At 47.4% G+C, this 27015-nt stretch overlaps 2 protein-coding genes across 4 annotated transcripts in view; one reads left to right on the forward strand and one right to left on the reverse strand.

Annotated features, from left to right (window-relative positions):
- MYOC (myocilin) overlaps positions 1 to 8643 on the forward strand; it is a 13673-nt gene extending 5030 nt beyond the window's left edge. The window contains exons 1-4 of one of the 3 annotated variants that reach the window (XM_045547370.1): positions 1362 to 2926; positions 3941 to 4734; positions 6058 to 6183; positions 7350 to 8643. In XM_045547370.1, the coding sequence (XP_045403326.1) occupies positions 4404 to 4734; positions 6058 to 6183; positions 7350 to 8134 (1242 nt within the window). In that variant the 5' untranslated portion in view covers positions 1362 to 2926; positions 3941 to 4403 and the 3' untranslated portion in view covers positions 8135 to 8643. Of the gene's footprint in view, positions 1 to 1361; positions 2927 to 3130; positions 4735 to 6057; positions 6184 to 7349 lie in introns of those variants that run through there. The other 2 variants (XM_045547372.1, XM_045547369.1) reach the window with 2 other exon arrangements.
- A 4732-nt stretch (positions 8644 to 13375) lies between these two features.
- On the reverse strand, positions 13376 to 16017 carry MYOCOS (myocilin opposite strand). The gene is made up of 2 exons (XM_045546403.1): positions 15923 to 16017; positions 13376 to 13523 (listed from the first exon to the last, which is right to left on the reverse strand). Exons 1-2 carry the CDS (start codon positions 16015 to 16017, stop codon positions 13376 to 13378), a joined length of 243 nt encoding a protein of 80 aa, XP_045402359.1.
- Between the last annotated feature and the right edge of the window lie 10998 nt (positions 16018 to 27015).

Here is a 27015-nt window from a genome sequence, read left to right on the forward strand (position 1 = left end):
TTCTTTTCCTTCATTCTCTTCATTTATGTAATATGGACTGAACTTTTCAGACAGTGATAGAAAATATCTACAAAATTCATTATGATGTCATTTGCCTAAATATATAGTGTGTGTGTGTGTGTGTGTGTGTGTGTGTGTGTGTGTGTCTAGGCAAGTGAGTTAATGAGTTCAGTTTCTAGGTTGAGCTCTCTAGAATATGAGCCTATAAAGATGAAGGGCAGGTCATGCAGAAAATTTGCAGAATTTTGTAATAGACATGAACCTTTGAACCGTAGAACTGAATTTTACTATAAAAAAGTTTTAAAAATAAAAGCCCTAAAAAGGTTATCGGACATAATATAGTCCTTAATATTTTCGTGATCTTTTTTCTTCCACATTCAGAATGAAATGTTAGTGATTTTGAAATCTTCCAGAGAAATTTTAGTTTTGTCACATCTATGTTGAGGACTATTTCATTTATAGTTTTGTATGTAATCTTCAAAATGACCTGAGACATTTGTGCAGCTCCGTATACTGGGGCTCAGAGAGGTGGAGTCATTGTTCAAAGTCACACAGCTGGCAAATGGCAGGGCTGAACTAGGCAGCTGTCATTTCTGGCTCCCTTACACGACTGCTCTCCTGCCCTTGGGCCTCGCACCCTCCACTGCAGGCTCCAGTCCTCGTGCCAGACGGCTCCACTCCGGGAGTCTGACTGTTGCCAGATGCTCCTGGCTGACATGACCAAGCAGGAGCCAGCAGGCTCCTAACTCAACCATCCCACTTGCCAACTGGGAAATGGCCTTGCAGTCATTCTGGAAGCCACTGCCTTACATAATGTTTTATTGTGGTTCTTGCTTACCCCACGGAAAGCACATGAGGCGTGGCTCCTGCAAAGAGTGAGGGAAGAGAGGGGAAGAGAGAGACAGCAGGAGCTGTAGGCTCCTTGCTCAGAGCCCTGAGGGCCAGGTTGGGACCAGGCAAGGAACTTGGCACCAGCCAGGCACCTGTGCCACCTCTTCTGTGGCAGTGGCGAAGGAAGAGCTGATGGGAAGCCTGGGCTCCCCGGGTGCGCAGCCCGGGAGCTGCATGTTTACTGGCCATGCACTGGGACCCTCACTCAGCACCGGGAGTGGGTCACCCCCCAAAGTGCTGAGCAGCATCTTGGAGCCTCTTGGAAAGCCTCCAGTGGCAGTCAGGGTTCAATTAGGAGAAAGAAACCACACAGAAGGTTAAGCAGGAAAGTTTACCATAGAGAATCATTAACTATGGGCTAGCGCAGTGGCTCATGCCTATAATCCTAGCACTCTGGGAGGCCAAGGCAGAGGATTGCTTGAACCTAGCAGTATGAAGTTGCAGTGAGCTATGATGAGGCCACTGCACTCTAGCCAGGGTGACAGAGTGAGACCCTGTCTCAAAGAAATTTAAAAAATTACTAACTATGATAAAAGAGCAACTAGAAGATGTAAGTAAACTCCATATGGAACCCTAGGGCTGAGGGAGGGTACTGGAGGAAGGACAGACTTAGAAGGGGTTCAGGGCTCACGGGGGAAGGTGGGGTTCAGCCCTCAGACAGCAGAGAAGGTGGCTAATTTGCCCAGGCCTGAGCTGGTGTGCCACTGCCATAGGCCACCTCCAAGTACAGGTGGGGAGGGCGCCCGGCAACCTGGGGTGGGGACACGGTGGGTGTCACGTGCAGGTGTAGGCAGGAGGCCATCAGAGCACTGGGGTCCCTGTGCAGGACTCTGGTTTCCTTGTTGAGAGGGCTGTGGAAAGGTTATGGCCAGGTGGAGGCTGCGAGGTCACAGGAGACCCTCGTCCTGGGTCTGTGGCTGGGGCAGGACTCCAATGATTGTCCTCACATCACATAGCTGACCAGACTAGGGCAGGAAAACTGCAGGAGAAAACTTCTTTCTCCCACATCGTTCCTCCAGTGCCCTCTACTGAGATAGCTCAGCGCTGTGCTCACTCTAAAGAAGCAATGCTGTGTTTTCCAGACAGTGTACATGAAAGGGTGCACTCAGCCCTGAGAGCGATGCATTTATGACTGACACTCCTCCCCACCACAGGGTAGAAGGGGTCACAGCTGCCATGGCCTCGGAAGACATAGGGTCAACTCCCTGCCCCTCCACTTATTAGCTATGGGCAAGTAACTTAACCTCTCTGAACCTCAGTTTCCTCATTTGCAAAAGGGGAGAATAATGTTCACTTTCAGGACTGTTAGGTGGACAAGTGATGAATAGCAAGCTACTAGCACAGCACCTGGGTTCTAATAGGCAATAACTAAATTGTATTTGGTACGGAACACAGTCCTAAAACTTTATTCTGCTTCTCTGAAACTTTGCAGGCACCACATCACATAAAAATTTACATTAAAAATTCTTTGAAATGTGGAAAGAGCTATAAATGCCTATGAATCATCTCTTTTCACAAAAATGCGGTTTTTCAGTATTTCAGTGCCAGAACGTACTTCAGCTATTTGCAAGGAAGTCACCTGTGCAATGCCTGTGTTTTTATATGTGTGTTTGTTTCCAATGTCTTCATTCCCTCTGTGGCTAAAGAGGACACTCTTAATTTCCTTCTCTCTGACTTGGAGGCATGTACCCCTACTTTTCTTCATATGCATAGTTTTCTCAGCACATTGCTAAATTAAATAACCATCCTAGGCTACATTCACAGAATGAAATACTTTGTACCAGATAGACAGAGGAAGGGGCCGGATGCGGGGAGGGGTGGCTCACAGTGACCCTCCCGTGGCAACTGTGGGTCCTCCAGCTGAAGGGCAGGGAGCTGGGGGAAGGCCCTCTGGACTTTTTGTGCAGATGCCACTGCAGTATTTCTCTCACCTCACATTGCCCGAAACCAGCTCCTATGTTCTAAGAGTTAACTGAGATGACTGAAGAAAAGAAGTTTGAATCCTGAGGAATAGTCTGCAATGGTCCAAGAAAAGGTACAAATGACATAGTATACACCCAATAAATGTCAGTGACTACGAAAAGAACAAAAAGGTACAAATGAAAGGAAAGCAGCTAAGCTCAAGGAATTTGCTTAATGACCTGATTTTGGGAAATTGCCCTGGCAAGGGTTTGTCACACCATAGGAGCCTCTGCTTGATGCAGGAGGTCACGTGGGCAAGGCAGGGGTGGGCTGCTCCTGACAGCCAGGGGTCCGAGGCCCATCACTATGTTTTAGGCCCACGAGAGAAGGCGTGGCAATGGGAGGGCAAAGACAGAGAGGGTGGTTACAAATAGCTGTGGCATCCCCTGGTATAGGAAGGGGAATTTCCTCTGTTAGCTCTCCCTGGCAGCACCCTGTCCCTCTCCCATGCCACCCATGGGGCAGCGCCAATTCCCTGGCAAAGCTGTGTGGTCGCCTGTACTGGGGGAGAAGGGAAGGAGCTGGTACAGGTCCCAGGTTGCTCTAGGGAACCTCCCTCTGACCTAGTGGATCGGTCTCTGCCCTGGGTACCCTGGTCAGAGAACCAAACACACTTTCCAGGACTCTCCAGAGCCCATTTGGATTGTCCGAGAGACTCTGGTTTGCAAAGCAGGCTGGAATGAACCCGTGGTACTCCTCAGCTAAGAGGACTTCGCCAAAGTATGAGTTTCTCAAGGGCACAGACCAACTGTGTCTTATTCACCCTTTGTCTCCAGTGCCTAGCACAGCCTGGCACTTAATGGGGCCTCCAGCGGCGCTGACTCAATGGGTGGAGAAGTCCCACTGGGATGCACATCAAGGACATCCTCAGTTGGCTCCACATTGTGGCTTAGGGGTCCTAATAGCTTGCATGGCCCGCTCTAGACTGAGGGGTGTCCCAGGGGAGCGAGGTCCCACCCGCTGCAGGGCAGTCATGCTCTTATGGGGGCTAGTTGAACAGCTGCAGCCACACAAAGGTGGGTGGGGTGGGGAGGAGGGGACGGTAGCTGGGCAGCTGTAATCATCATAGTACTGTAATTCTTCAAAGCTGAACCCCAGAAACTCTAAGAGGCCACCCTGATTTCGGAGATGGGCAAATGTGAAAGAATGTGTGGCTTAAGACTGATGGAACGTGGTACACCCAGAAGGGTTAAGAGTGTCACTGTGATCCTCTGTACCTGAAACCTACATTCAAGGGAGTTGAGCCAACAAATGATATGAGGCACAAAACGTCTTCCTGAATTCAGATGTGTGGGAGCCCAGGCTCAGGTGGGGCACCAACTTCCCTCCTGTTGTCCCAGACACCTGAGAAATCTGATCTGGGAGCCACGTCACTCAAGGGGCATAAACTGACTGACAGTTTCAGCAAGAGAAAAGGCACATGTGCTAAGCATGTCTTTTTGTTCTGATGCTCACAATCTGGGCTCTGATGACACTGGAGGGCCTGTCCCTCCCAGGGCCAGCGGATTTCTACAGATAATGAAGGACTCAACTGTGAGTGTTCCTTTCCTATGCAAACCACCCAATCCAGAGCCCACAGCCGCACCTCTTCTCTCTGGATTTCAAACTCAAGGCCACTGTCTCCCTGGCCTAATCACCTCAAGTACCAGACACCCCCCGAACTGCACCAGACAACCAAAGACAACCTCTCTGCCCAGAGCCTGCTGAAATTCTTCAAACTCGCCAATCCTAAGCCTGCCTACCCTTCCTCCCCGGTACCTTCCTGCGGGAAAAACAAGGCTTTGCCCACATCTTCTCCTCGCTCCCTCTGCTGCCTGAGCAACCCTGGCGCTTCCCCACGTGGCCCCCAGGGCCTGGTGCACCCACCTCCTTGTGCGATCTGTGAGTACAACAAGCTAAATATTTTTAAGGCTTTTTTAAAGAGCAGTTTTAGGCTCACAGCAAAATTGAGAGGAAGGTACAGGGATTTCCCATGTGCCCCTGCCCCCGCACACAGCCTCCCCCACTACCAACAGCATCCCCCCACCAGAGCAGCGTGCTTGCCACAATCGGTGAACCTACTTCCACGCAGAGTCCACAGTTTACAATTGGGCTCACTTTTGCTATTGTTCATTCTTTGGGTTTGGATAAATATGTAATGATGTGTATCCACCATTACAGTGCCAGCGTATTTTCATTGCCCTGAAAGCCCTCTGTACTCTGCCTGTTCATCCTTTCCCCGCCAGCAATCACTATCTTTTTACTGTCTCCATGGTTTTGCCTCAAACTATCTTTTCAGTGGCAGTCATCTCCTGAGCTGCCGGCCTCGCCATACCTGAATAGTCAAACCCACATTTGAAAACACCAAGCCTGTTCTTTGTGGCTACTGCTTCATCCTCGTATTCAACAACTGCCATAAGGCCACAGTCCTCAGCAAATGCAGATGTGTGTGACACTGAATGCTTACTGTCTAACCAACGTCGCCTACCCTCTCCCCTGAACTCCTGTAGGAACCCTGCACACGCCCACTCTTCCTTATGCAACAGTGAGAGGCATCTGACAGAATCTTTCAACTGAGCATGCAAAGCTCAGTATGTTACTTCTTACAGGAGTGCTTGCATATGACAAGGACAAAAACCTTAAGTTATGCACTGAATTTTTTTTTTTTTGAGACAGAATTTCACTTTGTTGCCTGGGCTAAAGTGAGTAACCTGGTGTCACCCTAGCTCACAGCAACCTCAAACTCCCAGGCTCAAGTGATCCTCCTGCCTCAGCCTCCTGAGGAGCTGGGACTACAGGTGTGCGTCACCCCCGCCTGGCTAATTTTTTGTTTCTATCTTTAGTTGCCCAGCTAATTTCTTTCTATTTTTGGTAGAGATGGGGTCTTGCTCTTGCTCAGGCTGGTCTCGAATTCCTGACCTCAAGCAATCCTCCTGCCTCAGCCTCACAAAGTACTAGGATTACACTGGCCATCCTAGTGAGCCACCGCGCCTAGCCATGCACTGAATTTTTAATTGCTGAAATTCAGACATCTAAAAAGATGCTAGTCCAATCCTGTTTTATCTTCCCTTCCCCGTCCTCCACCCCACTCACACCCTTGTCTTACAGCAAATCTCAAGCATGATGACTTTGGTGACGCCTGTTTAAATGCCATACTCAACATAGTCAAGCCTTGAGCCATTTTTTTTTTTCACAGTACAATTTTGTCTCTTTCTTTCAATACAGTTTCTAAATGGAATCTGGACACTTTGGCCTTCCAGGAACTGAAGTCAGAGGTAACTGAGGTTCCTGCTTCCCAAATCTTGAAGGAGAGTCCATCTGGCCATCCTAGGAATGAAGAGGGAGATGATGGTATGAAGTTAGCTTTCTTCCCTTTTGTGCCCATGTGGTCTTTATCCATGTCTATTTCTGTGTTCAGAGTAAGTAGAGAGTAAACGCTTGCCCAGGAGGGAAACTAATAACTTCCTTGGGAGCGGAGGCAGGGGAGGGGGAGCAGAACAGAACCCCGCTCTGCTTCCTTGCCAGGGCAGGTCTGCAGGAATCGGCCTGTCCCTAGCAAAGCCGTACATCCTACCACCCACAAATGGGAGGCTGGGCTGGGCTGAGCAGGGGAAGATGAGAGATGTGTTTCTTTCACCCACTTGATTGTCACAGAATTAACTATATCTGAGAGGTTACGTTTTACTGTACCTCCTTCACTGCTTTATCTTAGGAACAGGTGTACACCATGCACCATCTCAGCACGTGATCTGTCACTAAAGGTACGTTTTCTGAACTTTGGCCACTTAGGAAAAGTACAATTTGCCCATCCCTGAAAGTCTGTCTTTAAGACTAAGACTGTGGCTTCCAGAAACTTGGACTATCCACGTTGTTGACAGTTACCACTAACACTGAATGGGGTTATGAAATATTTAAAACATGATTCTCTGAAATCTAAATTTTCAACTATTTCTTCACTACATTAAAAAAATTATAATCAGGCTTTATTGTATTAAAATGATCTATGAAATATGTAGTACATCAGTTAGGGCTTGAAAAACTTTGTCATAGGTCAATTATTCTTATAATGAGTTTATTTTTCTATTTTTTAATAATGAAATAAGTCAGGCATGAAAGTTATACAGAGTAATGTAAAGAACACCCCTGAGTCCCTGCCCAGCTGAAGCAGAATTACGCATGCAGCTGAAGTCCCCTGTGCAACTTTCACCCTTACAGCTTATACTGAGTAGACGTTAATTCAAACCACAGATGGATCACATAACATTTAGTCTATACCAAGCACTTAATGTGTATAATTACGTATAACAGCCCCAAAACACTATTATTATCCCCCTTTACAAATGAGAAAACTGAGACGTAGAGAGCTGAGTAACTTCACTGGAAGCCGCACATCCCGGCTTAAACCCGACGGTCGGCCTCCAGGGCCCTCGCCCGTGCCGCCCTGCCGTGCTTCCACCGGGTCACTGTACTTGGACAGACTGCGGACAAGTGGTGTTTTGTTTCCTTAACTTCACTAGGATGTGGAGAACTAGTTTGGGTAGGAGAGCCCCTCACTCTGAGAACAGCGGAAAGCATCACCGGCAAGTACGGCGTGTGGATGCGAGACCCCAAGCCCACCCACCCCTACACCCGCGAGACCACGTGGAGGATCGACACGGTCGGCTCGGACGTGCGCCGGGTGTTCGAGTACGACCTCAGGAGCCGGTTCGCGCAGGGCTACCCCTCGCGGGTGCACGTGCTGCCGCGGCCGCTGGAGAGCACGGGCGCCGTGGTGTATGAGGGGAGCCTCTATTTCCAGGGCGCCAGGTCCAGAACCGTGGTAAGGTATGACCTGAACACCGAGACCGTGAGGGCGGAGAGGGACGTCCCTGGAGCCGGCTACCACGGGCAGTTCCCGTACTCTTGGGGTGGCTACACAGACATCGACTTGGCTGTGGACGAGGGTGGACTCTGGGTCATCTACAGCACTGAGGAGGCCAAAGGCGCCATCGTGCTCTCCAGACTGAACCCAGAGAATCTGGAACTTGAACAAACCTGGGAGACTAACATCCGCAAGCAGTCGGTGGCCAACGCCTTCATCATCTGCAGCACCCTGTACACCGTCAGCAGCTACTCCTCCGCCGACGCCACGGTCAACTTCGCTTATGACACAGGCACAGGGAGCAGCAAGACCCTGGCCATCCCATTCAAGAACCGCTACAAGTACAACAGCATGATCGACTACAACCCCCTGGAGAAGAAGCTCTTTGCCTGGGACAACTTCAACATGGTCACCTACGACATCGAGCTCTCCAAGGTGTGAAACGCCTCCAAGCTATACCAGCAAAGGCAGAAGGAGAGTTCAGGGTCCAGCATGGAGCAGGCTGAAGGCAGAGCCAGCCAGCCGGAGCCCAGGCGGCCTTCTCTGCTTTCCAAGCTTTCATTCATCCAAAGAATGTGCATGGTCACCATCTGACTATGCAGGAATAGCAATCTGAGGGTATAGACGATTGCATATTACAATAGATATTCTTTTCTTCTATCAGCATTTAAAGGGATGTTTAACTGAGACGGTTCAAGTTTTCTGGTGATTTGGGGCAACAGCTATAAGGCACGGTAGTTTCTTCGTGAAAACCATTGCTCTTGCATGTTGCATGGGTACCATAAGCCACAATAAAAAGCATCAGGTCTAAAGGAAGCAGAACAGTTCTTGTGGCTGGCACTGAACATATGTAAGATGTGTTTACTACAACTGGCTTCTAATGCTTCAGATGGAATCCAGTTGGGTGTTACATAACCCTTTGCCTTGTGAAATAAAATTATCTTATCCAATATCCTTTTCCTTGAACTTTGTGGGAATGTTTGTTTAAGCAAAGATTTAGATTCCAACCATCAATAATTCCTTTGGGCTGGGAAATGTGATTGCAGGATGGTAAAGGTGGTGTGTGTGTAACTGAGAGGCTTGTGCCTAGTTTTGAGGTGTTGCCCAGAATGACGCCAAGCAAACAGTGGCGTCCACGCCTTCCCAGCTCCATCTCCTGGTGCCCTTGCCCTCCCTGAGCAGTCTCCCCAGACCCCAGCTCACCCTCTCTTTACCCTAGCTCCACTTTGGCTCCTATCTGTTGTCATGGGTATGAGTTTCTGAAGCCACAACCTCAGGTGGGCGAGCCTTATAGCATTATATTCTTTTCCAGTTTTTAAAGTCGTGGTAAGATACATATAGCAAAATTTACCATCTTAATCATTTTTATGGGCACAGTGCAGTGGTATTAAATACATTCATACTGTTACACAATCATCACCACTATCCATCTCCAGAACTTTTATCATTTTGTAAAACTGAAACTATACCCATTAATAACTCCCCATTCCCCCCTTATCCCCATAGCATTATTTTTTAATAACTGAACTTATTCCTGCAGTCACCATCATACCTAATGGTAGAACACTGTCTTGCCAGTTCAGCTTGGACTCCATCCCATCAGCATGTTGTCGGTCAATTCAGGCTTTTCCTCTCCCCCATTCTCTTCAAGGTGGCGTCTGTGCTTGAGACAGTGAGGGTGAGGACGCTCTGGCCCTGCAGGGGAAGAATCCAGACAGTTTCTTACACCTGGTTTTGGCCATCAGTGCAGATTCCAGCATTTGCTGCTGACATCCAGTCTCCGTATCCGGTTCCAGGTCTGGCCTCCTCCACATTGGATGGCCAGACCTGTCAGACTTGGGGCTTTAGACTAGCCTGCTGTGTCCACAAGGGATATGGGGACACACTTCAGGGGCCCGCCTGCACTGTGGGAACACAGGTTCCCTTTGGCCCTCCTGCTGCCGCCCCCTGCTGGTGCAGGGTCACCTCTCCCAGAGGTTTGCACCTGTTATACAGGCTTTACCTGGAAATGGCACAATCTCCTCTGCTTTCACATGCCCCAACCATCTGTCACATGTGATCCTGTCAGGAACTCTAGAATCTAAGCTCTCTCTATCTGAAGTTCCTTTGCTCCCCCAGACTTTATTCAGATTGCAAGGATGGGATAGTCTTTGTCTATCTTCTCTGGTTATTGTTCATAGGACCAGGGCTCAGCCTTTTGATTTCCAAGAGAACCAAATCTTAAAAGTTAAAGGCGTCACTTTAAAGATAATTCTCCCTAACCTGGGTTCTAAAAACTATGCTTTGGAAAGCAAAGCCAAGAATTTAACTTTCCTTTTCTCCTTGGAGTCAATCCTCCTTGAGACTACACACGCCATGACGGGCAGGGAGAGGATGGGATCGCAAGTCTCTCTCCTGGTGTATTAGTATGTTGGGCTGCTGTAACAAATATCACAGTGACTCAAACAACAGAAGTTTATTTCCTTGTAATTCTGAGGCTGGAAGTCTAAGATTAAGGTGTCAGCAGGGCTGGTATCTTCCAAGGCCTTTCTCCTTGGCTCATAGATGACTGTCTTTTCCCTGCGTCTTCACATTATCCTCCCTTTGTGCATGCCTGTGCTCTAATCTCTTCTTTTTAGAAGGACAACAGTCATATTGTCTTAGGGTTCACCATAATCACTTCATTTTAACTTAATCACCTCTTCATAGGCCCTATCTCTGAAGACAGTCACATTCTAAACTACTAGAATTAGACTTCAGCATGTGAATTAGGGGGTGGACATCATTCAGCCCGTCACATCTGGGTGTTACCAGTTTCCCCCATGGATAGCAGGCTCTTAAAGACTAAGAAAAGCCACAGGTCAGATGCATGAACTCACCCGTCCTATTAAGCACCCTTGGCTGCCAGGCATGTGAATAAAAGTGGAAGGTGAGCCAGCAGGACACACAGACAGAGGAGGCAAATCCTGCTGCACAGCTGCCCGTGGCTCCTGCTCCTTCTTGCCAACAGCTACTGCTCCAGCCTTTGGGGTGGAAGAAGAGTGTGAAGGAAGAAGAAACAGAAGGAAGAAGAAAGCCCTTTCTTCCCTTGACTCCTCCTCCAACACTGACTGTCTTTCCGTTTCTCCTGCTGGTTCCTCCCTTGGCCCCATATTTAAATCTCCAGACAGTCATTACTCCTGAACGCCAGATCCACATATCCATTTGCCCACTGCCATCACCATTTAGATGTGTATTAGGCAAATCAAACTAATAAAAATTGAATTTCTGGAGTTTCTACCCCAACCTCAAGATATAACAAATCTGCGTGGTGGGTTTTTTTTTTGTTGTTGTTGAGACAGAGTCTTGTTCTCTCACCTGGGCTAGAGTGCCGTGGTATCAGCCTAGCTCACAGCAACCTCAAACTCTTGGGCTCAAGTGATCCTCCTGCCTCAGCCTCCTGAGTAGCTGGGACTACAGGTGCTCACCACCCCACCTGGCTAATTTTTTCTATTTTTAATAGAAACAGGGTCTTGCTCTTGCTCAGGCTGGTCTTGAACTCCTGAGCTCAAGAAATCCTCCCACCTTGGCCTCCCAGAGTGCTAGGATTACAGGCATGAACCACTGCACCTGGCCCAAATCTGCTCTCCTTGTAGCTGATGGAAACTCCAGTTGCTCAGGCCGAAAATCTTGGAGTCATCCTTTACCCCTTCTCTCATGCCCCATATTCAATCCATCAGCATCTTTTGTTGGTTCCATCTTCAAACACATAGATCCAGAATCTGACCACATTTTTCATCATTCCAGCTGCAACTGGTCCAAATGGCCATCATCTTTTTCCTGGATTCTCTCAATAGCAGCTGAAGTGCTTCTGTTCCCTCCACCCATATAGCCTATTGTCAACATGGCAGCCAGAACAATCCCAGTAAAATGCAAGCTAGACTGTGCCCCTTTTGCTGAAAATCCTCTTGGTTTCCTGTCTTATTCAAAGCCAGAGTCCTTACAAAGCCCCATGTGATCTTCCTCCTTCCCCACCACTATGACTTCATCTTCCACTAATGTCCCCTGATTTGCTTCACTCCAGCCAAACCCCCCAGCCTCCTTACTTTCCCTTGAATGCATCAGGCACACTTTTGCCTTCAGACATTTGCGCTGGTCCTTCCCTTTGCAGACTACCCTGTTTAAAATTGCAACAAACCTGCTGCTTCCTCAGACTCTTCTAAACCTCCCTTATTCTGTTTTATTTTGAAATGTCTTTTCCATTATACTCATCACCTCCTGATGTATAGTTCACTGTGTTTACATTGTATATATTTTTTATTAGTTTTCCCCCACTGAAATGGAAACTCCATCAGGGCAGGGATTGATTATTTTATACAATGCTATATCCCTAGAATAGTGCCTGGCTCACATAGTAGGTACTCAATATTATTTTTGAACAAATGAACAGAAAAGAACATCCTGGAATTTGCTCAACAACAAAACTGAAAATACAATGGCCACAAGAGTTAGTCTTTCCCATCTCTTTCCCTCCCTGTGTGACCTTGGACATGTTGCTTAACCTCTGTTCCAGCACTAAGAGAACTTTCTCTAATGAGGGTCATGTTCTATACACGCAACATACAGCAGGGTGGCCACTAGCTGCATGAAGCTACTAAGCGCTTGAAATGTGGCTAGCATGACTGAGGAACTGGATTGACTTTAATTGCAATGCAAGTAAAGGTAACTAGCCACACATGGCCAGTGGCTAGTCTACTGGATGGTGCCGGTCTGTTTCCTCTTCTGAGATAAGGCGATGTATAGGTTGAGCACCTAGCTGGCAGGGACAGGTGCTCAGGGCATGCTCCCTCCCCGCCCACACTGCCGCAGAAGGCCACAGGGAAGGAGCCTGACTTCCACACAATAGCACAGCCCACGGCTCTGTGGGTAGGAGGACCAGAGCATATTTAGAAGGGCAGCCTGTAGACACAACACTGATAAGGACACTAGAAAGAAGATGAAATAAAAGATGGCATGTAGGGACATTTTCCGTATGTACATCTGAATTATCACAATTTTAATGCTTTTAAGCCATTCAAAAGAGCCCAAGTAGTTCTTAGAGGTACTTTGGGCTCTGCCAAGAGGTTTGAGCAGGGGACCCATGCAATATACTTCTCCCCAACCAAACCACTCTGCACTTGGCTGCTTTTCAGGGTAGAATTTTTGTTTTAGAGTCTGAAAATCACTTCAGTCTCCTAGAAGCAAACTTTGAAGACTTTGTTATACATGTAAAACTCAACTACCCTAGCACCAGCACAGGGAATGGGGCCAGAGTTCTGGTAAACTAGTATAAAGGGCCATAGAACTGTAGTGTCTCAGGCTGAGTCTTGAAAATCCAAATGCCTCAGGATTTTCTGGATTTCAGATCTTTAAAGTCACAGAGGTCTGAACTTTTCACTGGTTCAGATTTGGTAATACACAGCAAGGCCTCATATTTTTAATTCAAATCCAACTGACTCCAGCAAGTATTCTATAGCACAGCATAAATTAAAGATCAAATCTGTACATATATCAGAGACTTGGCTTGAAAAACCCAAAATCACTCCAAGTGCATTAGTGAGAATAAACAGTGCTCGACAGTGGCTCCAGAAGAGAAATAGGAAAGAACAAGGATCTTCTAGGATGACCCCAGGAATGCCAATGTCGTATGAGAGTCCACTTCAAAGTGAGTGAAGTTTTATATGCTTAAGAGTCCGTGGACCACTCAGCTGGAGAAGGGGGCGGCGCGGGAGGTGCCTCGCGGTGGGCCACGTCGGGAGGAAGGGCTTGTTCCGAACCCAGACGTGAGAGCGTCTCCTTAGCTTCATCGCTTTTCTTGGTAATGATCTCCTCTCTAGGAAGAAAGGCACATGGAATGTTAGGATTCGATAATGAGAAATACAAATAAAGATAGAATTAAAAAAGAGAGAGAGAATGAAAGAAACACCCCAGATGCCAGCACCTAAAGAGAGCCAGTTAACATTTTAGAGACATCCTTCCGAACTCTTCCACCCACACTAACAGAGCCATCCCCTCGGGAAAATGAGTTACACTCCACGCACACTTTAACTGAGCCAGCTCTTCTCAGAGTGAGCTCAACTGCCTCCATTGTTCCTGGGGATCCAACCTTCCTGTGGGAACCACTCCCTCACCCCAGGCCATTCCCCAGTGGTCTCTTAGGCTTAGAGCAGGAGGTCTTCCCGGCCCTCTCCATCCCCCACCAGACAGCTCTCTGTACATTTCGGCCTGGGGCAGGCTCTGTCTCCATGTTTCATTGCATTCCAGCCATTTTCAGGGCTAGTCCGGTCCTAACTCGTCCCCATCCCCAGCCTGCAGGGTTCTCCTCCCCCCTGCTGAAGTCTACCAGGGCTTTCCCATCCTCCTTCCCAACCCTGCCTTCAAGGGAACAGGACTACCCTGTCACGCTATCACAGATTCAGATTAACTGTTCCCTGAACACTTACTATGTTCCAGGGACTGGAAATTAGCTAGAAACTACCTACATGCAGATTCTCAGCCATACCCCACAATAAGTCTTTCAGCTGAGGAAGCTGAGATGGACGGTGATTTACCCAGGTCATGTGGCCAGTGAAAGGCAGAACTAGAAACTAAACTTAGGTTGGGATTTGGCCACAAGTTCACTGCTGCTATCTCCCAATTGAAGGTGATCCCTGATGATGCTGAGGGGATGTGGGGTGATGTGGGGTTATGTGGAGGGGATTGTTTGGTGGCTAGGAGAGGCCTCAGGATTGTGCCATCTTTCTTCTCGGTGGACGTTCGAGCACAGCGACTGTATGGTAACTAAGGAATTGTTCATAATTTTTATCAATTTGTTAATGTCTTACATCCTAATAAACTCTAATGTCACGGGGCGTCATGAACAGTATTAGATGGAAGTTCATACTGTGGATGGAACTCCATATTTCAAGTCAATAATTTTGGATCTTCTGGCTAACTTCTTATCAGATTTAGTAAGATCATCATTTTAAACTCATATTGTTCCTGATATGGAGCTCAAGCTAGAAGCATCAGCTGTGCCAATTTTTGTCATTTATTCGTATTTGCAATATTATTTTAATCCAGGATGTCTAGGCAAAAAATTTTTAGGCCACTTGTCTCTTTTGAGGGTTACATTTGTCGAGACTAGACAATATAACTTGTCAATTGGTTTAACTGGCCCAAGTAAACTACAACATATTGGCATTTGCTGAAAGTACATGAAGAAGGCTCCATGGCCTCCTCCATCCTGGCAGCCCCGTCCCTCCATCAGGAGGGGAGCAGACCCCACAATGACCTCCTGACATGCAGTGAGGGTGCTGTGCCCAGCCAAACAGCAATTTCAAGAGTTCAGTTTTAATATAAATTGGAGTCTAAGATTTTTCTTAAACACCTTTATGGGGTGTCTTGGACACCCCAATGGATCTTGGGACTTAAGAACAGAGAGAGGAGAGGGCATCCCCACAGTGGCCGTCATGGGCTTGCCAAACGTAGCAAATAAAAACATAGGGTGCCCAGTTACATTTGAAATTCAGACAAACTAATTTTTAGTATGTCACAAATATTTCAAGGATGTATTTACACCAAAAAAATTTTTTTTGTTTATCTAAAATTTGAATTTAACTGGGCTTTCTGTATTTTATCTGCCAACCCTACCATCAGGGAAAGGTCTCAGGCAGCTGATGCCTTTTAGAGCTGAAACGCGCAGCACAGGCAGCTACTGACTCCATCTGCAGGCAAACCCCTCGCCTTTGGGTCAAGCAAGCTGGCTACGGTCTCTTCTTCCTAAGGGTTCGCTCATTCATTCACAGTCCACTAGCACAATACCGGGGACCAGGCACACAGAGGTAAGGAGGCAAACAGTCCCTGCCTGCAGGGAGCTGACAGCCTCCTTGGGAATGAGGGTGAGCTTCAGGGAGTCCAGGTGCCCAGGCTTTGTCTGTAATGGCATGGATTTTCATAACTTCCAGCACATCATCAAAGTGGTCCCCACCTCCTCATTAAGAGCCACTGATGTGACACTCATCCCAGCACCCACACGGTGAACATACACGAACGGGTACCATCCCCGCCGAAGGGCCACATGAGAAGAGTCTGTTTCCCACAAAGCGGTTTTCTCATCCGCAAAGCCACCTCCCAGCAGCGGACGAGTAAACGTGCACAAACCAGCGCCACCTGCACTTTCGCACAGGTAGGGGCTCAGCATTCACGCTCCATCCCACCCCGCAGGTGAGCCGGAGGAGAGCTTTGGGGTACCTTGTGTCCATAGTGACTCTGCGCCTGGTCACTTCAGAGGCCAGGTCTTTGTAGGGGAGATTAATGGCGTTGACTTCGGGGCTCTTCTGAGCCATGGCCTTGTACTCTTGGGATTTAAGGGACTTAGATTCACTGCACCTGTGATGTGAAACAAGTGGCAGCACACAGGCTTCAGGTGTGGGAGGGAGGCCCCAGCTAGGGCCAGCAGGGCGGGGCTGGGGAGGCCCTCACTGTCGTGTCCTCAGTGGGTCCTCCCTACAGCCCGGCCCCGTCCCCACCCCCACCCCAGTCAAGAGGTGGACATTTCCTCAAACACCTGCCCTGATGAGTGGGTGGGAAGAGCAAGGTCCTTGCTGGCCCATAGGGTGGGACAGGCATGACGATTCCAGTCATGCAACGGGGAAGTCGAGGGCAGCTATTGTTACCCCCAGATAATGCAGAGGCAGTGGAGGCCCAGAGAGGTGAACTGACTCTCCCCAAGTTGCACAGCAGGCCCTGTCCCGTACTGCTTCCCTCCGACGGTGCCTCTCCAGCACAGCCCTTTCCTCACGGCGCTGTTGGGCATCACCGACAAGCGCAGAGCTTCCTTCCCAGGGCACTTGCCTTCTAAAGAACAGGCAAGGGACACAAACAAAGCTGGGGCATGGGGCCAGGCTACTTGTCCTGATGTTCACGTGACATAGATGCTGGAGGCTTGATACTGATAATAGAAATAATAGCGGCCGCCCAGTTAGTGCCAGCCACTTCGGGATGTCCTTTTACGGTATCTTATTTGAAATCTCAGTAACCCTACGAGGTAAGCATTATGATCCTCACGGGATGAACAGGGACACTGCTCAGAGACTGAGCAGCAGAGCAATTAGTAGCTTCCTCAGGGGGCACAGAGCTAGAATTTGAACCTGGGTCTGCCTGGCTTCAAAGACAATGCTCTCCCCACCACAGAGCCAAGCAACCCTCAAGTTCTGATTCGGTGCCAAACCACATCCAAAGGAATGGAGCTGAATCCCCATTCCTGGACACCAGGTCACACTCACGTGGTGACGCTGCCGTTCTTAGAGCACGAATTGCAACGGCGTGAGCTCCCAGCCTGGCCTTCTGGCTGGAAAGGTTCGTTCTTATGAGGACGCCCAACTGACTTACCTTTTAATCTCAGATCAGTTTAGAACGTAACCACTTCTACAATTCAAGTCATGGATTTGTTCAGAATGTCATTATATACTCTGTATCCACATATCAGCTACTTCACCTCCTCGGAAAAGGCCAAAAAAAAAAAAAAAAGACCACCAACGTCAACTTCCTCCCTTTTAGTCTTATATCCTCCTGCAGTCAGTCTCTCCCAGGAACTTGAGTTAATGGGATTGATTTGCATTCTTAGGAAGTGGCAGCTGACACAGATTATCCCTGCAGACATGGCCTTGAGAAATTCCCACAGATGCTGCAGGAAGGAGGCGGGTCTTGGGCGCAGAGCAGGGGAAGAGCTCCCTGTCACTTGGGCAGTGGGGAAGCATAGCTCAGATGCTGGTAAACGTGACACCTTGACCTAGTATCTGTAGACTTCACTTTAAAAAGCGAAGTCATGCATGCCGCTCCCTCCAGTGCCACTCACAGCGCTCCCGCTGAAGCGGCAGGTGCTTCCGCTTTGAAATGAATGATTGCACAACTACTGCTGCTGAGCCAAGTGATCTTGGGCGAGTAATTTAACTTCCATGAGCCTTAGTTTTCTTACCTGTAAAAGAGGAGTAATACTATCTTTCTCCTAGGGCAGTTGTGAGGATTGAGAAAATGTTTGCAAAATTCCCTAATTTTGCCCTTTTTATTTTGCATTTTGAAATGCTTAAGTGCATGTTTAAATATATATGCACTTAGCCCAGAAATGAATATCTATTTTTATATATGTGTGTGTGTGTGAATAGATAGATATGGAGATTTCCCTCATGTAATACCATCAGTTTAAACCTTGTCCTCCCAAACCCAATTACATACTTTTTGGAATCAGGAGCCCCGTGTTTCCCTCCCTTTATCTCAGGGCTGGGCAGGGTTGAGCTCCTAGTGGGAGCCCAACAAGTGCTTCAATTGAACCAGAATCTTCAGAAGCACTGTGTTCCTGTTTCCTTTAGCCGTTGCTTCCCAAAGTCTCCAAATTGAGAAGGATTTTCAAAGTATAGGCAAATTTCTGCATTGTGCTTCAATATGTCAGAAGCAATTATCGCATGTAAATTTCAGAAGGGCTACAGTGACTGTACTGATTTTTTTTTCAGTGACAAGGCTCCAGATACAACAATTAAACAAGAATTAAATCCAAGAAAAGTCACATTACCTTGTCATCCCTACAAGAGCAAAAGCTTATGGCACTAGCCCGTGAATGTGATTCGGTTATTCTCCCAAGTACTAACCGGGCCTGACCTTAGCTTCCGAGATCGGGCGCGTTCAGGGTGCTATGTCCGTAGACTGATTTGGTTATTCTCAATCCCCAAATTGAGAAGTGTCTGAGACCAGTTTAATTTTTTGTAGACATATGGGCATATCTGAGATACAGGACGATCAGCACTAAGGTGGGATTACGAGTCCTTCAGGGAAGCTCTCACCTCCTTTCACCCCTCTTCCATCTCTGAACTGGCTTGGCTGAGTGCCAACCTGAGTTACATTCGCTTCTCTCCTGACAAAGATACAACCTACTACGTCCATTACTCCTCTGCCTCCAACTCTCCAGTGCTTTCCCTTTCATTCAGAGTAAAAGCCAAAAAGCTTACAATGGCCTTCAAAGCCCAGTATAATCTGCCTTCTTCCCCTACCCCTCCTTCCTCTGATCTCCCAGCTCCTGTTACTCTCCCTTTTTCTCACTCTGTTCCAAACATCTGCCTCCTTACCCTTCCTTGAACATCAAGGGACACTCTCTCTTCAATCCAGGTTTTTGCATTTGCTGTTACCTCTGCCTGGAATATTCTTTCTCCAAGTATCTGCCTAGCGTGTTCCCTCTCTTCCTCCAAGTCTTTGCTCAGTGTTGTCTGCACAGGGAGGTCTTCCTTGACTGCTCCATTTAAAATGTAGAAAAGAGCCTGGGCTTTGTCTGCTACCTTCACTGCTGTATCTCAACGCCAGCAACGATGGCTTGCACGCTGCGGTGGCTGCTGGGGTGCCCCATCCAGCTCCCCTTTCAGGCTGAGGCGCTGACTCCCCCAGCTGCTGGGCGAGCTGGTGGCCACAGCTCTCCACAGAATGCCTCCAGCACGGCTCAGCCAAGTTCATGCCCCTCCCCCAGAGACAAAGGGTAGCCTGCCCAAATGACTCGCCCGAGACTGGGGGTGGGAAGGCTCAGCCCCCTTGCCTCAACTTGGGATGACTCCCGAGGGCCACCGGGAGGGGCCACTGAAACCTTTATTGCAACTGCGCCATAGCTCAACTGCTCCCCGTGCCCAAGCCCACTTCCTTCTCCACAGGCACTGATGGAGAGGGCACTCCTCCAGTGAACCTGCTACACAGAAATCTTCATTTCGGTGTCTGTTTCCCAGGGAGCTCAGCACAGTTGGGAGCAGCAGGGTTTGAGGCAGCCTACTCTAAAAAGAGAGTTGTGGCCCTGACTTACCAGGCAGAGGCCTCCGTAACAGGTGGTAGGCGGAGCATCAATAGCCCCTGGCAAACTGTGATGCGCAACTGTTAAAACTTTCACTGGTGGTGAGTTGGGAGGGGACAGGGTTGGAATGAACTGGCAGTGCATTATGGCAGCTTTTGAGAGGTTCAGGGGAAGTACTAATTATCACGACAGTGCCTCCTGCTGAGAGCTACTGATGGGTTTGAGAAAGACAATGGAAGACTGAGATGACCAATCAGCCACTGAAGGCAAAGTGATGAAGTCAGAGACCTCCTTGGCAGCACATAAACAGGCTCTTATTTCCCACAGCCAAAGGGCAGTAAAAGCTGAGGGTAAGGCTGAGGACTGATTTATAAAAGTAGCATCCCAGGGAAGGCGGCATTCTCAGTCCCAGCAAAGCTGGGAAGATGTGGGATCCTGAGACTGGGATGAAGACTTGCAGGTTGATACACTTGGAAACCTTGAAACCCCAGAGGCCCTCGAGCCCTCTGGGCCCTCGGAAATGGCTTGGTCCCCTCTGTTGGAACCTGGCACTCGTCTTGACTGCAGATGCTGCAGAGACAACACGTTTCCCTGGGATCTGCCTTCTGGCCACCAGACCAATTTCTAGGGTCAACTCACCACACATCCCCCAGGAAAATGGCAGGAGTACTCAAGGAGAAGGACTACAGCAAGAAGCAGCTGCAGCGCTTGGTATGTGTGCGGCTGCGTGCTGAGAATGTCGGCTCCAGAGGGATTTACGAGAGCTCTCACTGCACTGGCACCTCTCCCTCAGCTTCTCCCTGTGTTTGCTCGAGGGGTCTCTTGCAGTCAGCTTAAAGAGAAGGACAAACTTATGTTTGGTTCTGTGGATTCAGTATGTGGGTGCAAGCCAGAACTAAATAGCTGCTGCACTGCAGTTCTTCTGAGGGGTGGCCCTAAATGATAGCAGCAAGGGAAAATTGTCCCAGTGGGCAGTTTCTGGCAATGCATTTGGCATCTGTTTCATGTGGAGAGAGGAGTGGCCCAAGGCAAGAGCATATACAAATTCGTGAGCAATGGTAAATGACTCGGGTGGTTGGTCAGAGGCTTGAAAGGAAAACAACTCGAAGACCACCCAACCACTTGATGACTGGAATGGACATACATTACATATAATAGGGCAGGACCTCAGCTAGCACCACTATCAGAGGGCTTACAGAGTGTTGGTTCTACCCTCACGGGGTCCTACATAACTTCTCATTGGACCAAGGACCCCACATTACAACAAAGGAGATGTGGCAATGGGTGCATGCTATGGTTTGAGTGTGTCCCCTTAAAATTCATGTGTTGGAAACTTAATCCCCAGTGCAACAGTGTTGAGAGGTGGGGTCTTTAAGAGGTGATCAGGTCATGAATGCGTTAATGCCATTATTGCAAGAGTGGGTTAGTTATCGCAGGAGTGGGCTTGCTACAAGAGCAGCTCTCTCTTGCTCTGTGCGCTCACTTGTCCTTCCACCCTGTTACGACTTGGCAAGAAGGTCCTCTTCAGATGCTGGCTCCATGCTCTTGGACATCCAAGCCTCCAGAACTCTAAGAAATAAATTTCTTTTCTTTATAAAGGACCCAATCTGTAATATTCTGTTACAGCAGCAGAAAACAGACTAAGATAGTGCACAACCATGGAATCCAGTGGTCCTATCACATTCTGCACCCCCTGGAAGCTGCCAGCCGGACAGCACAATGGAATGGCTTCTACAGATACAACTTAGGGGCCAACTTGGAGATGACATTAATACCCTGCAGACATGGTATGGTAGGTAGCCGCTAAGGTGAGCCTCAGTGATCACTGCCTTCTGTTATTCACATCTTCGTGCAATCTCTTTTCCTCAAGTGTGGACATATTGACTGGCTTCTAATAAATAAAATATGTCAGAAGTGATAGGATGTCACTTCTAACACTAAGTTATAAGACGCCTGTGACCTGTTTGAGATGGTCTCTCTCTCACTGTCTCGCAGATCAATTGCTTGGAAGCCACGATGTGAGGCATCCCTGCGGAGAGACCAATGTACCAGGGACTAAGGCCTACCCACAGCCACGTGAGGGATCTTGGAAAATTCAATGGCTTTACAGCTAACTCACGAGAGACTTTGAGCCAGATGCACGTAAGCTGCACCCCTTGTATTCCTGACCCACAGAAACTGTGAGATGATAAATACTTGTTGCCTTGAGCTACTTGGTTTTGGGGAAATTTGTTACACAGCAATAGATAATAATGGATTGCCCTTCATGGAACCAAGGGTGGAATTAAGTGTCTTCCCATCACTCCTAGCGACCCACTTGGGGAATTCCTCATCCCTGCCAACTCTGAGCCCTGTGGGTTTAGAGGTTCTTGTTTGCAGAAGGGGGACATATCCACCAAAGACACAGGAAGAGACCTTTAAGCTATAGCTTCCGTCTGGTCACTTGGGCTTATCTGGCCAGAAGAGCAGCAGGTAAGGAAAGAAGTTACCATACAGCAGGGGAACTCGACTGCAGGTCACCAGGAGATAGGGCTGCTCTTGTACAACAGGGCCAAGGAACAATATGTTTGGCTCTCAGGCTATCTGTGAGGGATCTCTTAGTTCTTGCTTGTCCAATTTTGACAGGAATAGACAAATGCAGCTGCCACTTGTAAAAAAGCAAGGTGACCAAGGGCTCAGACCCCCTCAGAGATTAGGGCCTGGGTAAGCTGGCGGAGGGTGAGGGAAATCTAGAATAGGTAGAAGAGGACAGCATTCCTGGCCCAGAGACCAGCTACAATGGTAGGGTTTACCCACTTCTCTTTTTCAGTTTTTCCAGGAAGAGACCAGTAAGAGTCTGGAGGAGCTACTCCTAGTTTATCTCACGAAGCCCGTGTATCTGAGCGGTGCGAGGATGGACTATGGTGGCTGCGGTGGTGCACCACCTAGAATTCCGTTCTGGACTGAGGCATCCGTTTCCCCAGCTGCTGGGAACGTTGGCTCTGATTCTCACAATTCTTTCCAGGAATTGTCCTCAGCTGGGGAGAATGCGTCAAGCAAGATGCGGTACCCATCCCCGCCCCCCATCCTGGGGCAGCAACGGGGCAGTGTGAGGATGTGAGTGTGGTTCCCTTGCCTCAAGGCCTGATTCATCCTGCAGGAGCATCCAGTCTCCAGATCCTCGCGCAAGATGGCTGAGGCCTTTGTTGCGTTAGCGTCTTAGATCAATTCTGCCCTTTGCTAATCCTACCTTATTACTCACCATGTGTTGATCTCAAATACAATTCCAATAAACCTCCTGTGCACTTCTCTTTTGCACTGTTTTCCGTGGCACCTGACCTAAGACAAATATGGTCGTTGCTGAACAAATAAATACACGATTGCTATTTGGAGTTGAGGGGTATCATACTATCCTTGACCCACATGGCACGAAGGGCCCAAGAACTAGCAGAGACGTGCGGGTGTTGGAATGCCAGGAAACAATCCAGAGCTGACTTGGGGCACAGGCCAACACCTCAGAATGAGAAGGGAGTTGAAACCATAAAACAGGGAAGGATTCAATGGTCTTAAGCTTTTTCTTAAGAGAACCACTTTTTAGAAGTTGAAATTAAATCTTACATGGTAACTCATGGATGAAAATGGAGAGAAGGCCTAAGTTGTCCACCAACATGCTTTTTCTTTTACTGTGAGACACCTCTGAGGAGTGTAGTATAATTTGAAGTAGGAAAGAGAAACACTGACCTAAACCTCATATTTACAGAAGTTATTTAACTCTAGGAAATTACAGTTTCTGGAGCACAGATGCTAGTTCAGTCTGTGCGATGTGTATTGAACAAGGCATTTAAGTAATCATCTTATTGCAGCCTAACGAAACAACAGGCACTGTATACTTTTTTAAAAACTCCTTTATTTCATTTGATCATTAAAACTCTGTGAGGAAGATGAATCATCTCCATGCTACAGCTGGGAAAACAGACATGAAGGCTGAGTGATTTTTCTTAGGTCATTCACTTAGTACAAGCATATCTTGAAAATATTGCGGGTCCCATTCCAGATCACCACAATAAAATGAATATTGCAATAATAAAGCAGGTCACATGAGTTTTTTGATTTCCCAGTGCATATAAAAGTTGTTTATAGGTCATGCACGGTGGCACACACCTGTGACCCCAGCACTTTGGGAGGCCAACGTGGGAGGATCAATTGAGGCCAGCCTGGGCAACATAGCGAAACCTCATCTCTACAAGAAATTTCAAAAATTAGCCAGGTGTAGTGGCACATGTCTATAATCTCAGCTACTCAGAGGACTGAGGCAGGAGGATCACTTGAGCCCATGAGTTTGAAGCTGCAGTGAGTTATGATTGTGCCACTGCACTCCAGTCTGGGCTTTAGAGCAAGATCCTGTCTCTAAAAAAAGAAAAAAAAAAATAACAGTTACATTTACACTATACTGTAGTTATTAAGTGTGTAAAAGCATTGTCTTAAATATGTACATACCTTAATTAAAAAGTACTTTATTGCTAAAAATGCTAACCATCATCAGAGCCTTTAGTGAGTCATCATCTTTCTGCTGGTGGGTTTTGCCTCGATGTTGACGGCTGCTGACTCATCGGGGGGTGGTTGCTGAAGGCTGGGGTGGCTGTGGCAATTTCTTAAAATAAAACGATTAAGTTTGCCACACGGATTCTTCCTTTCACAAAAGATTTCTCTGTAGCATGCGATGCTGTTCGATTGCATCTACTTTTGAAAGTAGAACTTTCAAAATTGGAGTCAATCCTCTCAAACCATGTCCCTGCTCCATCAACTAAGTCTATGTAATAATATTCTTTTCGTTTTCGAGACTGTCTAGCTGTGTCAGCCATGCTGGAGTGCCGTGGCATCATTATAGCTCACAGCAACCTCTAACTCCTGGGCTCAAGTGGTCCTCCTGCCTCAGCCTCCCCAGTAGCTGGGACTACAGGCCTGCACCACTGTGTCTGGCTAATTTTTTTTCTATTTTTTTTGAGATGGGGGGGGTCTTGCTATGTTGTTCAGACTGGTCTTAAACTCCTGAGCTCAAGCAATCCTCCTGCCTTGGCCTCCCAAAGTGCTAGGATTACAGACATGAGCTTAGTTTATGTAATACTTTAAATCCTTTGTTGTCATTTCAACAATGTTCATAGCGTCTTCACCTGAAGTAGATTCCATCTCAAGAGACTACTTTCTTTGCTCATCCATAAGGAGCAACTCATCTAAGTTTTATCATGAGATTATAGTAATTCAGTCACATTTTCTGGCTCCACTTCTAATTCTAGGTCTCTTGCTATTTCCACGACATCTGCAGTGACTTCCTCCACTGAAGTCATCCATGAAGGTTGGAATCAACAGTTTCTTACTGTTTGCTATTTTAATGTAGAAACGGCAGGACTAAGGAAAAGGCTGGTTTGGACATATGATGGCCAGAGCATTTTCATTTGCTTTGTGACACTTGGGAGAAGCCATTGTAACCAGGGGTGTGGGTGGGGAGCTTGAGTAGTATGAGCAAGTTCTGGCACTAGTGGCCAGGTGCTGTTCCATCAGTAACCTAAGCTACTAGGGAAGACCATGTCTTATCACATCCTACTGTTCTCTTTGACTAAACCGTGAGCTCCTTGTAGGGTGGAATCACATCTTTCTTCGCTTTAAACATTTAGGACCTAGCGAGGACGATGCCTGCCACGTTCGGTGCTGCATGCGTGCACCGGAACACAGAGGTGCCCACGTACTAGTTCCCCGTGGAAAGCGATGTGACTGCCCCCACAGGCGGCCTGCTCGGTGACCATTCTGCCGGCCTGATTACATCTTAATGCACATCTGGAAGGCAAAAAATTCAAGTGCCTGAACTATTCCCAGATTCTGGGCTGCTGGGGTGGGGTGGGAGAAGGTGGGTGATGTTTATGTGCAATTCCGTTAGTCTTTAAGCTGGAGATACAATTCTAGTAACTGGAAATTCCTTTCCATGTAAAAGGAAACTTTTTAACAACATTTATATTCCCAACTTATAGAAATCTAAGAGCCAATCAATCCCCTCAGTGGGTATCACGATCAGCTTCTGTGGAGAACGTGGCTTTTCTCCAGATGCAATCTTCTTTTCAGCTTCTCATACTAGAGGTTGGAAGGGGGTCTCCTCCCTGGAACCAATAAATCTTATTCACAGTGGCAATTATTTTTTAAGCCTTTGAATCCTTTAGTCAAGCAAAATTTTAAAGTGAAACTGCTTCAGTTGAACAGTGTGTACTTCCAATTTGAAAATCACTGACCTAGGTAAACCACGATACCATTCTACAAAACTGTCTGAAATTAAACAGCTCGCCTTGTGGCAAATATAACCTGAGGACCACAATACATATCTTTGTGTCCCTCTACACTATCCTTGAACCTGAGACTGGAACCTGGAACCACAAGCTCTGCTTAATGGAACTCACCTGCTCTATTCTTCACTGAACATTAATGCATTTTTCAGCTCAGATATGGAAACTGTAGACTTCTGCTTTTTTTGCTCATAAACCAATTAAGGCCCAAATCTGCATATCATTCTACTACTTATAGCTAGTGTGTCAAGAAATGGTGAGAAACAAGGCCAGATCAGGACTGCCTGAAAACCCTTGGAAGATTTTAATCATTTAGAAAGTTAGGCAGTATACATAAATAGAATGGGAAGCTTAGACTGGCAGACGGCTCAAAGCTGGGTCCCCAACCCCCAGGCCTCGAAGCAGGCGAGCAGCAGGCTAGGGAGTGAAGCTTGACCTGGATTTCCAGCCATTCCCCACTGGTTGCCATGCCCCTCACCCCTGCATCCATGGAAAAATTGTCTCCTATGAGACTGGTCCCTGGCGCCCAAAAGGTTGGGTACCACTGGCTTAAAGCATCCATGAAATAAGGGCCAGGTATCAGTGATAAAAATCTGACAGACCTCAAGCAAGCCACTCCTGCATCTCCACCCCTTATGTCCAAGACTATATTAAGAAATTGTCTTCCATATTCCTAGCACCTGGCACATAGTTAATACTTGATTCCTTACCTAATTATACAAGAGTCTCATTTTTTGCTTAGAACTCTCTCCTAAGTTTTCCTTGTCCTATAGCACATTTTAAAAAATTTCCGCTGACAGAAAGGAATAAATTGTTACATCAGAATATGGAGTAAATTAGTGGTTGTTAAACTTTATTCAACCACTTGCTCAGTAACCCATATTGACTGATGCCCATATAGCTAGTATGTGGTTAAGTGTATATAATTCAAATCCTACAATCTTCACTATAAAAATTATCAAATTAGGTATGGGGAAAACTGCTAAATTGAGGGAAAGAAAGGATTGGTAAAAATTCAAGGGAATTCTCTATTCATATTTAAGACAAAACTGAAAACTACAGATGATGTACATACAAAAGACTCTAGTTAGCAGGCATCTCAAAGAAATGGCACAAATCAAAAGGGATTGGATGGAAAATAAAGTTATGCCAAAAAAAAAATTAGGGTCTCCATGCTTTTTGATTTTCCAGTTTAACTGACCACCCACCACTCT

The sequence above is a fragment of the Lemur catta genome, chromosome 3 (assembly GCF_020740605.2).
Source record: "Lemur catta isolate mLemCat1 chromosome 3, mLemCat1.pri, whole genome shotgun sequence".
NCBI lineage: Eukaryota > Metazoa > Chordata > Mammalia > Primates > Lemuridae > Lemur > Lemur catta.